The 15,445-nt window shown below is 34.4% G+C and overlaps 4 protein-coding genes across 5 annotated transcripts; 2 read left to right on the plus strand and 2 right to left on the minus strand.

Annotated features, from left to right (window-relative positions):
- The first annotated feature begins 159 nt into the window (after positions 1 to 159).
- LOC126372788 (tRNA N6-adenosine threonylcarbamoyltransferase) lies at positions 160 to 3,807 on the plus strand. The gene is made up of 6 exons (XM_050018686.1): positions 160 to 516; positions 824 to 1,045; positions 2,063 to 2,213; positions 2,407 to 2,513; positions 2,923 to 3,089; positions 3,550 to 3,807. The coding sequence occupies exons 1-6, from the start codon at positions 402 to 404 to the stop codon at positions 3,790 to 3,792; spliced, it is 1,005 nt and encodes a 334-aa protein (XP_049874643.1). The 5' UTR covers positions 160 to 401; the 3' UTR covers positions 3,793 to 3,807.
- Positions 3,808 to 4,668: 861 nt separating this feature from the next.
- On the minus strand, positions 4,669 to 7,257 carry LOC126372823 (respirasome Complex Assembly Factor 1). Its single transcript, XM_050018732.1, has 4 exons — positions 7,054 to 7,257; positions 6,868 to 6,971; positions 6,536 to 6,665; positions 4,669 to 6,136 (listed from the first exon to the last, which is right to left on the minus strand). The coding sequence occupies exons 1-4, from the start codon at positions 7,153 to 7,155 to the stop codon at positions 6,089 to 6,091; spliced, it is 384 nt and encodes a 127-aa protein (XP_049874689.1). The 5' UTR covers positions 7,156 to 7,257; the 3' UTR covers positions 4,669 to 6,088.
- A 271-nt stretch (positions 7,258 to 7,528) lies between these two features.
- Positions 7,529 to 12,756, minus strand: LOC126372748 (mini-chromosome maintenance complex-binding protein). 2 transcript variants are annotated; one of them, XM_050018618.1, is made up of 9 exons: positions 12,445 to 12,756; positions 11,799 to 11,981; positions 11,140 to 11,505; positions 10,505 to 10,751; positions 10,093 to 10,210; positions 9,267 to 9,446; positions 8,479 to 8,722; positions 7,999 to 8,163; positions 7,529 to 7,768 (listed from the first exon to the last, which is right to left on the minus strand). In XM_050018618.1, exons 1-9 carry the CDS (start codon positions 12,547 to 12,549, stop codon positions 7,556 to 7,558), a joined length of 1,821 nt encoding a protein of 606 aa, XP_049874575.1. In that variant the 5' UTR covers positions 12,550 to 12,756; the 3' UTR covers positions 7,529 to 7,555. The 2 variants fall into 2 exon arrangements, with proteins under 2 accessions (XP_049874575.1, XP_049874576.1); XM_050018619.1 differs by lacking the exon at positions 12,445 to 12,756 and adding an exon at positions 12,211 to 12,359.
- Positions 12,757 to 13,099: 343 nt separating this feature from the next.
- On the plus strand, positions 13,100 to 14,952 carry LOC126372809 (U1 small nuclear ribonucleoprotein A). The gene is made up of 4 exons (XM_050018711.1): positions 13,100 to 13,277; positions 13,608 to 13,846; positions 14,011 to 14,276; positions 14,645 to 14,952. The coding sequence occupies exons 2-4, from the start codon at positions 13,610 to 13,612 to the stop codon at positions 14,802 to 14,804; spliced, it is 663 nt and encodes a 220-aa protein (XP_049874668.1). The 5' UTR covers positions 13,100 to 13,277; positions 13,608 to 13,609; the 3' UTR covers positions 14,805 to 14,952.
- Positions 14,953 to 15,445: the final 493 nt, after the last annotated feature.

Genomic DNA, 15,445 nt, shown 5'->3' on the forward strand with positions numbered 1-15,445 from the left:
ACTCTCGATTAACTTGACAACAATCTGTGTGCCTGTATTTGTCGTACCCTTATCGTACCTACCTACAAATCGACAGCATTAAAACTAGTACCATCCTTCACTTACGATAAGTAAAAAAAGGGTCAGAGCTAGTTTTAGAACATTCAAATTCATTTGGTGTCAGTCAGAATCAGCACCAATAAAGTAATTATGAACTCCTGGTACATTTTACATGTGATTGCCTTAGCTTAAAAATCTAGCAACCAGCCCTGAAAATTAAAATAAAAAATATGCATAAATGAATTCGTTGCCATGTCAGTGCCGCAATAAAAAAAAGTAATGTCAAAATTTACAAATATTTTTGTAAACACGAGTGCATAAATGAAATAATTCTTATTTTATGTGAATTAAGTAACTTAGAAATGGTTATAGCTATTGGGTTTGAAGGGAGTGCCAACAAGCTTGGTGTAGGTATCGTGAAAGATGGAGAAATTCTTGCAAATTGCCGGCGAACTTACATTACACCACCCGGTGAAGGTTAGTTCATATTTTAGTAAAGTTTTCTTAGAAGTCTCCTAAAATATGAATAAAATGTTTTACAACCCGATATTTTGGAAGTGATGCTAACATTCCACGTAGTAATTTTAGCATAATAGTCGATTACTTTTATTTGAAGATAGGGAAATCCTTTAACCTCAATATGTACTTATTATCAAAATTCATTAACAATAAAGAGCGAAAAGCCACAAACGTCTTGTGACAGTGAAATATCTGTATTTCACTGGATAATTCAAGATAATTTCTTAGGAGAAAAAGCAAATGTTCCTTTTAAATATATTTTCAGGATTTCTACCAAGAGAAACTGCAGAGCATCATCAGCAAAACATTCACGAGGTTTTAAAGGAGGCTCTGGAACAATCGGGGATCACCCCGCAGGATATAGATGTGGTCTGCTACACCAAAGGCCCAGGAATGGGGGCACCTCTCTCGGTTTGTGCCATAGTAGCCAGAACTTGTGCTCTTCTGTGGAAAAAACCTATTTTGGGAGTGAATCATTGCATTGGACGTATCCTTTTCAAACTTAAATCAACATAAGAAAATAAATAGTACAAAAAGTGTCCTTGTTGCTAAGACAGCAATCTCTTCCAAGCAACCTTTAGGTATAGGATGAAATTATAATAGCAGTATACAGGGTGTTAGTGACATCGTAACGAATACTCATGGGGATGATTCAGACCATGATTCTGAGTTAATATCAGGTGGAATTTTTCGTCGCAAAATTCATGATTTTTTTTTAGTTTTTTAAAATTATTTTCAATTCTATATTTTTGCGATGGAAAATTCCACTTGACATTAACTCAGAATAATCAGCTGAATCATCCCCCTCAGTATTCGTTACGATGTCACTTACACCCCGCACAAGTACATATGGTAGCCATACAAGTAGGTATGGGTGTTAGTGACACCGACCATGATTCTGAGTTGATATCAAGTGGAATTTTTAGTCTGAATATTCATGAAAATTTTTGTGTTTTTTTTAATTATTTTCAGTTACATACTTTTGCGATGGAAAATTCCACTTGATATCGTCTCAGAATCATGGCCTCAATCACCCCTCAAAGTTTTCGTTACGATGTCACTAACGCCCTGTATATAATAGCGGGATGGACATATGAATATATTAGCACTATGCAAAGTTAATTATTAATAGACAAACTTCAAAATTTGAAACATTTTATTTATAGCTGTTTTAACATAACATAAACAGCTTATATATTATATGTCCCACTGCTGGGCACAGGCCTCCCCTCAATCAACCGGAGGGGGTATGGAGCATACAAAGCTGTTTGTTGTAGCTGTTTTATTTATTTTAATTTCATTAATTCACTTAAGCATAATCTTTCACATCATTTACCTTACCACTTTAGATATGTTATGTATGTACGTAGGTCTAACAGTAAGCTCAGTGAGGTGTGGGGGTACTTAGTTCATCTTGCAATGGATGTACCTTTGACTTTCCCTGTTGGGATATAGTTGTGAGCTTATGTTTATGTTATAATATCCTATCATCCATAAACTTCAGACATAGAAATGGGCAGACTAATAACCAAAGCCAATAATCCTACAGTACTATATGTGAGTGGTGGCAACACTCAAATAATTGCGTACTCCAGACAGAGGTACCGGATATTTGGGGAAACTATTGATATAGCTGTTGGTAACTGCTTAGATAGGTAAGATTGTTTTTTTTTTTTTACTTTTCAGCATTAGCTTTTAAACTTTTTTAGTATGGTCACTCCCAGCATGAGCATATTAAATTGCTTACTAAAAAATAATAAAATACTGGAGAATGTGTTTTTTTTTTATTTGTTTTTGACATCCAACATAATAATAATTAGATGATAAACTATTATTTATTCGTCACAGGTTTGCAAGAGTATTAAAACTGTCAAATGCACCAAGTCCTGGCTACAATATTGAGCAAGCAGCTAAGAAAGGAAAGAAATATTTGCACCTGCCATACTGTGTTAAAGGTAAAAAATTGTAAAAAGACATTTCATTAAAAATTGTAGGATATAGACTATAGAAACTTATTGTAAGATAATGGCCCTGATTCCTAAAGATACCTAATAATTTTATTTGGAAAATTGACAGTTGTCAATCATCCGTCCCTTTCCTTTTCGGCGGATAAGAAAGTGACAGGTATAACTTAAAATATAATTAGATGGTGTGTACTAGAATCAGCACCATTGTTTAGAAAAATCCCAGCCCATTTTCTTAGTCAGTCTTCTCTTGTGTGGGTTGTGAGGTCAATGGCCCATGTCATCAACCCTGGTGTTATTAAGCCACCAAAGGCCCCAAAGACTTGGTCATTGAAAAGAGTCTTTTCTTTCAGTATTAGTTTATGTTATATTAATTTAAAAATAAAATCTGTTCTTACAGGTATGGACGTCAGCTTCTCTGGTATCCTTTCATACATGGAAGACAAGATAGATGACCTGCTCAAAGAGTATACACCAGACGACCTCTGCTATTCACTGCAAGAGACTGTGTTTGCTATGCTTGTTGAGATAACTGAGCGAGCGATGGCCCATTGTAGCTCTGATGAGGTAATTTAATACACACTTATGGGTCGCGATGCGTTGAGCATCGGAAATGCTTGTATACATCGCCATATGTTTGAAATTATCGCGCGATGCGCTCAGCACTCTGCGTCAAAAGTAAACGAGACAACAGTCACTTGTTGTTAGACTTTGCTGGTATTCCAGTCTAATGATAATTATGTGTAGCTCTGTCTTATAAACTTGATGCTATGTTAGTTGGCTTAGTTTTCCGGATTAGACTAGAAGATGGTCCATTATACATGCTGTTGTTGACTATGTAAGCCAGCTTAACTTCTTCCAGAAGCATAACGTCCTGAAGCTTCTTCAGGATGTTATACAAATTGAAAATAAAAATTAGTAAAAAACGTAAAGTAAAATATTTTCATGCACATATCTTTAAGAGTTTACAGTTTTAAACAATAGAAAAATAAGCTTTTTACTAACTCCAGACACGAACTTCTCACAGGTTCTTATAGTCGGCGGCGTCGGCTGCAACGAGCGTCTTCAAGACATGATGGCAATTATGTGCAAGGAACGAGGAGCGAAGATCTTCGCGACTGACGAGCGCTTCTGCATAGACAACGGAGTGATGATAGCCCACGCCGGGGCGTTGGCACATGCCTCGGGAACCCGTATGGAGATGAAGGATGCTACGATCACACAAAGATACAGGACTGATGACGTGCTGGTGACTTGGAGAGATGATTAAACTGCTGTAGTTTTACGTTTAGGCTTTTATTTCGTTGTGAATCTTGCCCACTTAGTGTAGAATGTTAACAGCTCGGCAAAGTAGTGAATCCACCTTTACTATCAGAGGAAAAACTAAAATAAGTCACGAAAGAGGCCTAGCAGCTCCATGAATGTGCGTGATAAAATACCTTCTAAACTATTATCTGTTATAATTTATAATGGTTGTTTGTTAGCGAGCTTTCTTACCGTGCGAGGGGTCCGCACGGTAACCACACCGCGAATTATATCGAGGGTTTTAACTAATAGACGCAGCAAATGCTATCTACGTGTATGCGATAGACGCCGTGCCGCGAGGGCACCTGTACATTTATTGATTTCTAGTATATTGGGAGATCTAGCAAAAATATAATAGGCTACTTGACAACCTAATCAAATGAGATACTTTTTTTAGAAACATTAGAATGAAACTTTTTTGGAGTTTGTATGGACATACCCTCCTGTTTGGTGTCCTGTGACGTCATCAATAATGGATGTCAATCTTTGTTACTTAATTCTAAAATATAAATCAAAAAAGTAAAATGAGATTGATTTCTGATCATTTTGGCTTCTATTTCTAGATGAGCATTTTATAATTTATCTTTGACCCAGTCAAATACCCTATTGATAATCTAATAAAATATCATAAAGTAAAAGAAGGTATCCTAATTGTTTACAGTTTTATTATAGATTCACACAACTTTTCAACTGACACTTAATAATTTGTATATAATTTAGCACAAAACAATGATCAGTATCAACAAATGATAAAAATACCTTGTTATATTTTTATAATTATTAAAATAAACCTATTCTCGAGTGCATCAAAATGAAATAGTATAAGTTTTAAATTATATTGTTTTTATTAAATCAACCACTTTAATATTTGTTCAAAATAGGGTAAATTCACTACACTATGGTCGTACATGCAACAAATAGAATAACATCATAAATAAAATAACACGACTGATTGCATTGGTTTCGTGAAAACATAAAAACCTTTTTCAAGATACTTGATTGGGTTCACTCCGAGATATTTCATAAACTTAACAATTATTATTTCACTTAAAATATTACAGAAATGCACAGAAAACTTTCACCACATTGATTGATCACTAAATATGAGCGTCGCGCACATTACGTCAAGTCATGCGACTACCTTTATAAATGATAAACACATACATTACCCTCATGGCGCTGCGCAGTCGGGTGGTAAAACAGTGTTATGAAATAGTTTCGATAGGATAAGTCGGTAGCGAAACTACTTACGGATTCTTGCAATGCAATATGACCCAATTTAGTCTAAAGGTATGCACACCTATCGACACAGGAGCCGCACGCGCCTATGTCATCGCATTTTGCGGCAAAATGCGGGTCATGCGGCGCGGATAGGCGCGCGACGTTGCATACGATTTCATACAAAAAATTATAAAATACGACTTCGGCGCGTGCGGCTCTTGCGGCGCTTCTAGGTGCGCGTTTACCCATAACATAGCACTAGATTCGCAAATGTTTTCCAGAAACAATTATTTTTATTTAATAGAAAGCAATGGAGGTTATGTAGTAAATCCTTAAGAAACATACAAATATAATTTTTAAATTGAGAAAATAAATTATGTACATAATGTACTTAGATGTAGGTTATGTCTTTTTATTGCTAGACAAATATGAACCAACATAAGAAACATGAATATTGACTGATTTTCATATACCATCATAAGTATAGACAAGGACATGAAATAAATAAATATAACAGATCAGGGCTTGTATTTTTGAATTATCTATCCCCAACTCACGTGTGAAAATATATAGTGCAAATGACAAGTTCTGATGTGTTACGTGAAATGGGGAAAAACTTACGGAAAACGAATTATTCAAAAATACGGCTCTGGAACTTTTATCCACAGCAACTTTTTGTGACAATATAAACATGCAATGACACAGTTACATAATACACAGTAACAAGAATGATTATGTTTACACAAGTAAACAACAAGTCAACAAAATAGCATATTATGAATTCATAAGAATATAAAATAACAAAGAAATACTCTATGGTATGAATACACACGAAAAACGCGCGTTTTCCCGCTACAAATGGTGTTTTATAGCTATGATGTGTGGTAGCAAAAAATCACTGTGTTCAAAGTTTCATAGGTCAGCAAACATTCACGTTATTGTCCATAAAACACGTCTGTCAATGTTTCAACATTCCATTTGTACAACTTGGCAGTTAGGCTTGGCTTACAACAGCACTAAAGTCTGTAAAACATTTCCTCTCATAAATTACTCCCGTGTAATCCTGTGTATACAATGATCCATGTCACCTAGAAGTAAAATTAATGTATTAGTAACAAAATACCACACTCAGGTTCAAAGTACAACATAATATAAAAAAAATATCATTTGTGAAGTATTTGTCTCCAATTCTTTATCATTTAACCTACTTTAAAGCCTTAAAGCTGGGTGTTGGCAATTGCAACATAAAAATACCTTTTAAAAAAGGTTATAAAAAATATGAATTATTTACTTTTTATTTATTGTTTTTTATCATTCTATCTTTTATTGACGGACATGTTTGTAATCTTAACACTAGGTCCACATCAATTTAAATCTTACTTAGTCAATAAGGTCATGCATTAAATAAATAAATACTTTAATTGATTGACTAGTTTAACCCCAAAAAGGTGTTCTTAATTCTAAGCCATAAAAAAATATAAACATACCAAAAAACCAGCAAATGAAGTCATGAATCCTTCCTTTGTAATCTCCCACATTCCACCAAATTCCTCCTCATCAATGGTCTGAAAGTTGTTCACATACAGGTATATAATACCTGCATTTATTGCTAAGAATCTGGAAACAATAGTTATTCATATTTAGGTCAAACAAGTATTTGCGATATGAATACCAGGAAACCTTTAGTAATAATACAATTAAATATGTTAATTATTGTGTGTCATATTTACAATTAATGAATAAAGTTTACAGCAATTTCGATAGGTCCTTAATATCAAGAAAAGATCATTAAATTAAGGTAACAAAACAGAACCCTTACAGTAATAATCCCAGGAATCCTTTCAAGGGAAGTAGGCCCCAAAAGAGGCCTAGTATAATCCCTAACGCTTGCCTCATCCAGTATATTACATCTAGAAATTCGTCCTGAAACATTTACAATCACTTTAATAATAAATTAACACGTTTATTGACAGTAAATATAACAAATCTCGTGATCAAAACTAACCTTATCCGGCCATTCTTGGTTCGATGCAAACGCCTTTTTCCAAATAGATTCATTTCCTTTACCTTTGTTGGCACCATCAGAGGACTTACCCTTACTCGTCATTGTAATATCTATTTATTTCCTTATTAAATTAATAAAATATCATTCATAAAAATCTAATCAATAGTTTTCACGAGAAAATCATACACGTCACGTCATTGTCACTATGACATTTTAGTTTTTAACTCGAGGGCTTCCGGTGTGTGTGACCATTGTAATTAATACTTGAAAGTAACCATTACACAATCAATCTTGATCACAATTTAATAGTAGTTTTCGAAATTAATGTTTATTAGAAACAAAAATTAGTTATAAACGGAATCCAACACTATTCCCAATATATCGCTTACTTTGAAACAATGCAAAATTAAGTTGGTGATCTAATTTTTCTTTGACGGTTTTTAATGAAACAAAATAATTCGTTAAAAAACATGTTATAATAATATAAAAGGACACGCTTAAACTAAAAAGTGCTCTGCACTCGGTTCTTGACTCGCTGTAGACGTTCAGCCTCCATCCTCTTGGTGTCATCCCAGCAGTCTTTAAGCAGGGTGTCTCGACCTCGAGACAAGCTGACAAGTCGCGCTAATACTAGTAATCGGTGGAGGTCGTCAGCGGTAACCGGGTTGCTGCTGTCAGCCTTGCTTCGCATTTCTATGAAGTCTTCTTCGACGAACTATAAAAGGAAAAGTATGAAAGTCTAATAAATACTGACGATAAAAACTGGAAATCTATGAATAAGACTTGCACAGGACTGGAAAGAGTGAAGTGACGGAGAGGACACTAAACCATAGTAAGTATATGTGCTATACTAAACAGTGTCTGAGTAAAGGCAGAAATATTTTTCAAATATTTTTCTTATGTGAATAGATACATAAGAAAAATATTTGAAACACGGAGTTTTACCTGTAAATCTTCACTTATGGTGTATTTGACAAGCTTCAAGTTAGTCAAGTATACTCGGATGATATTCATAATATCTTCCTTTAAATAGTACGTGGCTGCTTCTACAATCGCGTCGAAAATCTCTAACGACGATTCTTCCGGTTTCAGTGGAACGTGGTAGTCACTCTGAATAGAAATATTATTTTCGTGGTCACACTCATATTATAAAGTACATACTTAAGGATAAGGGTTGAACTCCACCTGATCATACCGCAACGCACTTTCCTGTGCTTTTATCTTTTTCGGTCACTCAGGATAGTCATTAGCTAGAGCGAGATAAAGAACCGGACCGCCTCGTAATGGTTGCATTATCTCACTCTAGCAAAAAAAATGACGGTTCTCAGTGACAAAAGGTTAGAAGCATTAACACGAATACGGAATAAACATCAAAACAGCCATCGTAGCGTGCCGCTAATTTAACTGTTAAGGAAATAGACATACCGGCAACAGCGATTTCCCCTCAGACAGTACCAGAACGGATATATCAGATTCAAACTCCATCTTGTAATATTTAAAGTCGTATTCCACTTTTTGGTTCTTGATCAGGTGACCCAATGCAGCCACATTATGTACCCCCGTGTTATCCAATCTTCCCTGTTCCATCTTGGTTTCGTCCAAGACCAAATGCGTTCCTTTGCTTAATTGGAGTACTCCACTGGTCAAGCGGTTGCATTCGTAGTCTTTTCTGTAACGTAAAAGTATATTGAATTCTTGAAAAACATGGAAGTACATTATAAGTGATTTCCTACATACATGCACGCACGATTTGATACATATTAGATCGAAGTGTTAAAAACGCGTGTACGCGCTGGCTTAAATACGCATGATCTATAATACCACAATAAGACACTAATTACACCCTATTATGACCATATTCCTAATTGAGGTAGTTAGAGGTACATACACCAAGAATAAGAAAGAGCATGAGGATGATGACAGGTACATCCATCGCAAGATCAAGGATTTGAATGGACAGATAATATTTTAGAATGACGATTTAACTATCGCAGCTCTCTTTCTTCCCTATGGCAACATTCTGTGTTAAAAAAGAAACAAACATAGACAAACACCACTCTGCACGATGAACTAAATACCCACGAAAAAAATGTAGGTACTTTTTAAATGTCCGGAGTTTTCTTTTAAGTCTAGTTTTCTTGTTAAAATTATTCAAAAAATTGACTTATACTCAACTACAGACTTCATGAAATTAGAAAAAGACCCATACTTACTTAGGCAAGAGTGTCATGGTGTTCATATTATCAATAGTAAGAGGCAGGTAGTAGCTTTTAGTGACGAACTGTTTGATAATGTCGTAGAGCTGTTTAGCGTAGTTTGGGTACTTTTGTGTCGGCAAGTTCGACAGGTTGAGACAGAATTGACCAAGGGCGATTGTGTCCTGACGGAGGTATCTGTGAATGAAGAAAGATGTTTACAACATCAAAACAGCTTTAAAAAAAACTGATAACTCAACTCAACTAGGTAACATGTTTGCACTTTTGAATACAATATTTTTTATTAAACATTTCATCCATCTAAAACATAGTAATTAATTGTTCAAAACTATCGCAGATTCTTAGCCTGTATAGCATAAAAAAGTACACTGGCAAAGTATCCTTTCTTGACAAAATTCTTTGGACTAGTTAGTGTTATAATAATTCGAAAACCAAAAATAGGAACATTTATTTACAATACAGTATTTTAACGAATGTTAGTTATATAGCGCCCTATATTAATTTAGTTCTTTATACTATACTTTAGCCTTTGATAATAATATATTTTTTGTATAATTACTAATCACGCACGTTAATTCGTTGGTCTCGGTTACTTCTTACTGATGTATGTACGTAGTCGTTACATGAGTCATGTCAGGGGCCTTTGGCGGCTCAATAATAACCCTGAAACCTGGACTGATGAGATTGGTATTCCACCTCACAACCCACACGATATGAAGAAGAATGATGACAGCTGAAGGTATTCTTTGTATTATCTACACTTGCAGTCCAACAGAGGAATAAACATTAATGGTATTGGATACGAAAATGCACAAGTACTTACACACACGCAATAAGATGGCATATTAAATACTCTGCTGCGAGCCTGTCTCCCAATAACAGTTCAGTTAGAGCCTTCAGTAGGTGCTCCCTGGCGGAATTAGCCTCTTTTAATACTGTATCTGAAATATTAAGAATTCCTTAAAAAAAACGATACAATCAACTTTTTCGTACTTCATTTATATCTCATAACTGCACTTAAAAAAAAGTGTGATGTTTGCACGTAAAACTGCGTGTACTAAAAGAGGTACGTACAAAAAAAAAAAGTTACGTGTTTACAAATACATATATCAATCAGTTTAAAAAATAAAAGAAAAAAATATAAAAAGCATATGCTGTACTTGTGTTGTCTACGATATGTATAATGGTACTTCAATAATGAAAGAAAATAAAGATTTTGCCCATAAATGACTTACCCTGATCAATAGCCTCAGTAATCAAAGGATTACAATGCTCCAACTTTTTAACATATACAGCATGTAGTCTTGGAACCAAACTGGGTGGTGGGTTGTGCGTGATAGTTTCAGCTTCCGATTCAACCTCCGGTTCAATTAAGGCATTCTTCTCTGGTTGAAATTCTCCAGATAAAGTAGGGTCAACAGAGAGAAAGCCGATCACTTCAATCATATCATTGACTTTTAAGTTATCTGTGTCTTCATATATCTGTAAGTTAATGTGACATAATGTCGTATAATATATAATATTAAAAAATATATATATTTATACTTTATAATGGGTGTCAGTGATATCATAATGAATACTCAGGGGGATGATTCAGCTTATTATTCTGAGTTGATATCAAGTGGAATTTTCCATCGCAAAAGTATAGAATTGAAAATAATTTAAAAACACTAAAAAAAAAACATAAATTTTGCGACAGAAAATTCCACTTGATTTCAACTCGTAATCATGGTCTGACTCACCCCTCAAAGTTTTCGTTACGATGTCACTAACACCTTGTATATACTTAACTTTTAAATAACGAATACTCGGCGCAATTGAATTTTTCTCTAGGCACTTTTTTGAAAAATTAAAAGGGTTTTTGTCTTACCTTTACAATACATGATTTGCTAGCAACATCAGGTAAAGGGAAATTAAGTAAATGCTCTCTGGACACTACATTAGCTGCACTATTCATATTCTCTTTTGTTCTTGGTTCTTTATTTACACATGCAGCTTCATCAACCACTTCCATAGCTTCACCATTTTCATCTTCGGTTTCATCGTAACTACGTTTCAATTTAGCAGCATTTTGTAGACGTTTGGAAGTATTCGGTTGCTCTTCTAAATGTTTTAAGTGGTTTTGCTTGTGTTCTATATCTTGTGCCCAGTCGCTCAGTCCAGGCATGGATACAACAACAACAGTTTGACGTTGGCCACTGGTTAAATTCTCTGTGTAGTTCACTTTTTCATTTTCCTGTAAAGGAAAAAAGGAAGTAGGACTCATGTTATTATAGTTTGTGTACCAGAATATACAATCTGATTACAAATATTTTATGTAAAAAATGGGGTGTAGTTTTAGCAGACACTAGAAACTTCTTTCAATAAAATACTGCAATAAACATTGTTTATTAATCAAGTATATATCATCATTTTCCAACAATAACATTAAAATTATTTGGCTTAATTTTTTTTTAGTTCAAGTTTTTGGCTTAGTATTTTTGCATTTTATTAAGTAAAACAGTTTTGCAACAGTTGCACAAATCATACCAATATATCAGAAGTATCTCTGAACTTTCCAGATTTGATCTTAGTTTCATTCGTAGAAGTGTTAAATACTTCGTACTGTTCGAAGTAGAACTCAGGGTTGTGCATGTCCTGCACCATGCCACGGAACCTTACTAGTGTACCATCAGCCAGGTTGTGAGATGCATTCGTGTTGATTAGCGGAATCTGTAAAAATGAATAAAAATATAAATAAAATGAGGAATTGAAAAATCCTAAGAAACTTGTATGCATTGTTTGTTTGGAATAAATATTGTTATTTAAGATTATATGTATTCAACATAAATAAGTTATAAAATTATCTAAATTAATTTAGCACACTTTCTTCTCCTCTGCTATTAAGAGTAAAAAAAAGCTTAATATAGAATGCCAACTGAGGCTTAGCGTTTATACCTACTTATGTTTTAATGTGATGCAGGAGTTTATGGAATAGGAGCTTATAGCAACACGAGCCTCCAGCGAACCCTAAGGATCCGAGGACTTGGAATATTAGAATTATTAGACCAACTAAGAATTGCCTCCTGTACACTGTATACATCATGGACTTATAACTTCTACGAGGCTATGTCATTGAAAGGTCAAAGAAATATAAACAATATTTTTTTAAGAATTCATAACTAAAAGTACTTACATGATACAAGTTGGGCAGTTTCAGAAGTTTCTCCTTCCATGCCTCTTCGTCGGATAACCACAAATCAGGGGTCACAGTTTCGAAATCAGACACAAGATCGTGCATTTTTTATTTAAGATCGTTTTTCACACAGAAACGTAATATATTGTTATCTCAGTGAAATTTATCATGTAAGACAGTGATCTTTATTATTTATCTACAACAACTAACGTGCAAAACTGAACTCAATTTAATGTAAAATGAGAAACATTTGACAGCGCGCGAAATTCTCGATTGCAAGCTGATTAGCTGACCAGCCCACCATTTTCACTACACCATTTTTTTAATTTATAAATGTGTCGGTGTATAGTAATTTAGTAAGCCACATGAAACTGTAATCGATTTCTTAATCGATCTTTTATAGAAGTTTTGTAACCACACTATTAAGATTGCATTTGTCTATGAATGCATTTGGCGGGAATTCAGAAGAAATGGTTTCTTGTCCTAAATTGGACATTGTAATAAAAAAATAATAACTTTTAAACACAGTAAAGACGCATTAATTCGAAATACTAAAGAAAATTATTTTATTATATTATCCTTTATATTTATCCTTTTCTTTGTAGGAAACTAGGAAAGACACAAATTAAGTCTATGAATTCTATAGTTTATGGCTGCTGACATAAAAAAAAACCAATGCAACGCGGAGTGGCGGCGGCGTCTTTATTATAGTGAAATTTTGTGCATTTTAAGCGTGAAAAGTTGTTTAGAATAATAAATAAACGCATTATAAGTGATTTCGGTCGCCTAAGAATACACAAGTTTTATAGAATCCTGAGTTCTTAAAATCACAGGTAAGTTCTGTCGCACTAGTTTAGTTCCTAAAAAGTATAGTAGTAGTGTAGTAGTAAGTATAGTATTTTATTTCGTTATTTGGCTAAACATTATAAGTACTAGCTCTTGAAACCCTAACACACCTATTTTATATTTACATAACTGATCCGATAATCCCGTCCCGTTATAAGGATATAAACATAACCTCAAAACTAAACCGCTAGTCGTAGTTTAATTAAAATAATTAGGGTTTTTAGTCGATCATTTTAGTAATTAATATAATAAATAGCACTCCATGAATCTGTAATATAACTATATTGTCACTTACAATGTACCTTTACAAATTTCAGCCATGGATATTCGACCAAATCACACAATATACATTAACAATCTCAACGAAAAAATTAAAAAAGAAGAGTTGAAGAAATCCCTCTACGCGATCTTCTCACAATTTGGACAGATATTAGACATAGTCGCATTGAAAACATTGAAGATGAGAGGGCAGGCGTTTGTCATATTCAAAGAAATATCCAGTGCGACAGTAGCATTGAGGAGTATGCAGGGATTCCCCTTTTATGATAAGCCAATGGTAAGCAACATTTCAGTAACAAAATCATTTCCTTTTTGCTTGCCTAGCACACCACAATTAAAGCAGCTTTATTTGTGTGTATTATTGATACCTGTGAAATAATGTTCCTAGTTGTACCTTATAAAGGGTCTGTTTTAATCACTGTACACAATATATCTTTACAGAGGATCCAATACTCAAAAACAGACAGTGATGTGATAGCGAAAATAAAGGGAACATTCCAAGAGAGACCAAAACGTCCGAAAATGCCCAAAGGTCCCGATGAGAAGAAGAAGAAGAATAAGGAAGCCGCAAGGCCTGGTGCCATTGGCTACGGTCAGGGAGGTGTACTTAACAATGTCAATGCGGAACAACCACCAAACCAGATTCTGTTCCTTACAAATCTGCCTGATGAGACATCAGAGATGATGTTGTCCATGTTGTTCAACCAGTAAGTATCAATTGTCTTCTTTAGGCTATCTATCTGAGCCTTGAAAAATAAGTTACCAAAGTTAGTACTCGTAGTCTTATTTTTTAAGAATGTATAAATGTGGGTGGGTACAGTCATTAGCAATATAATGTACCCACTTTAAGACTCTGTCGCACTAACATATTTGACGTTTAGTGAGACTTACAGTTCAATTTGTCAAGAAAGTTAATGTGACATGGTACCAAAGTCTATACATATTAATGTTTGTGACCGTAAATTGTCATTATACCACCTCTATTTGATAAGAAAAGGTTGTTACTTGTAGAATGTTATTACAAGATTTTCACTTGAGTTATAAATTCTATTAACATTTATATTGTTTTTTACAGATTCCCTGGCTTCAAAGAAGTCCGTCTTGTACCGAACAGACATGACATTGCGTTTGTTGAGTTTGCCAATGAAATGCAGTCTGCTGCTGCCAAAGAAGCGTTACAAGGGTTCAAGATCACACCCACACATGCTATGAAGATTACTTTTGCTAAGAAGTAAATTGCAATAACAAATTCATAGTACAAATTAAGCCTTTACTATGTATAGAATGGACTATACTTGTACTGTACTAAGTATTCAATAAAGATTAAGTATTTGAGAACTGTTTTGAGCATTGCACTTCGCCTTAACAGCTCTCCGGCTGTGACTAGTCATTAAGTTCCTAAAAGTGAGTTTTTACTCTTTTTTATCCTGCAGTTGCAAGTCTTATAGTTGTAAGTTGCGAGGGCCCTGCTGCGCAACGTGTCAAAAAGCTGATCACGTTCACATGTGGCTAAATTAGCTTTCTAGAAAAGTATACAGGTGTTAGTGACATTGTAACAAAAACTTTGAGGGATGATTCAAACCATGATTCTGAGTTGATATCAAGTGGAATTTTCCATAGCAAAAGTATGGAATTGAAAATAATTTTAAAAAAGAAAACATGAATTTTGCGACGGAATTCCACTTGATGTTAACTCAGAATCATAGTCTGAATCATCCCCCTTAGTATTCGTTACGATGTCACTAACACCCTGTATTTACACCTGTACACTACTAATTATTCTTTATAATATATACCACACTTTACATGATGATGGGAAGAATCATAGAATACTAGATTGCCAAAATCAAACATTTCGCTAATTATTAGGCGTAGG

This window comes from Pectinophora gossypiella, chromosome 14 (genome assembly GCF_024362695.1).
Source record: "Pectinophora gossypiella chromosome 14, ilPecGoss1.1, whole genome shotgun sequence".
Lineage (NCBI taxonomy): Eukaryota > Metazoa > Arthropoda > Insecta > Lepidoptera > Gelechiidae > Pectinophora > Pectinophora gossypiella.

Coding starts and splice junctions, on each gene's coding strand:
- LOC126372788 (XM_050018686.1), top strand. CDS start 402: ATGGTTATAGCTATTGGGTTTGAAGGGAGTGCCAACAAGCTTGGTGTA. Junction 2,214..2,406: donor GTTGGTAACTGCTTAGATAG/GTAAGATTGTTT, acceptor TATTCGTCACAG/GTTTGCAAGAGTATTAAAAC. Junction 3,090..3,549: donor CCCATTGTAGCTCTGATGAG/GTAATTTAATAC, acceptor AACTTCTCACAG/GTTCTTATAGTCGGCGGCGT.
- LOC126372823 (XM_050018732.1), bottom strand. CDS start 7,155: ATGACGAGTAAGGGTAAGTCCTCTGATGGTGCCAACAAAGGTAAAGGA. Junction 6,972..7,053: donor ACCAAGAATGGCCGGATAAG/GTTAGTTTTGAT, acceptor TAAATGTTTCAG/GACGAATTTCTAGATGTAAT. Junction 6,666..6,867: donor GGATTCCTGGGATTATTACT/GTAAGGGTTCTG, acceptor TATTGTTTCCAG/ATTCTTAGCAATAAATGCAG.
- LOC126372748 (XM_050018618.1), bottom strand. CDS start 12,549: ATGCACGATCTTGTGTCTGATTTCGAAACTGTGACCCCTGATTTGTGG. Junction 9,447..10,092: donor TGCCATCTTATTGCGTGTGT/GTAAGTACTTGT, acceptor CTTCATTCACAG/ATACCTCCGTCAGGACACAA. Junction 8,164..8,478: donor AGGGGAAATCGCTGTTGCCG/GTATGTCTATTT, acceptor ATTTCTATTCAG/AGTGACTACCACGTTCCACT.
- LOC126372809 (XM_050018711.1), top strand. CDS start 13,610: ATGGATATTCGACCAAATCACACAATATACATTAACAATCTCAACGAA. Junction 13,847..14,010: donor CCTTTTATGATAAGCCAATG/GTAAGCAACATT, acceptor ATATCTTTACAG/AGGATCCAATACTCAAAAAC. Junction 14,277..14,644: donor TTGTCCATGTTGTTCAACCA/GTAAGTATCAAT, acceptor TGTTTTTTACAG/ATTCCCTGGCTTCAAAGAAG.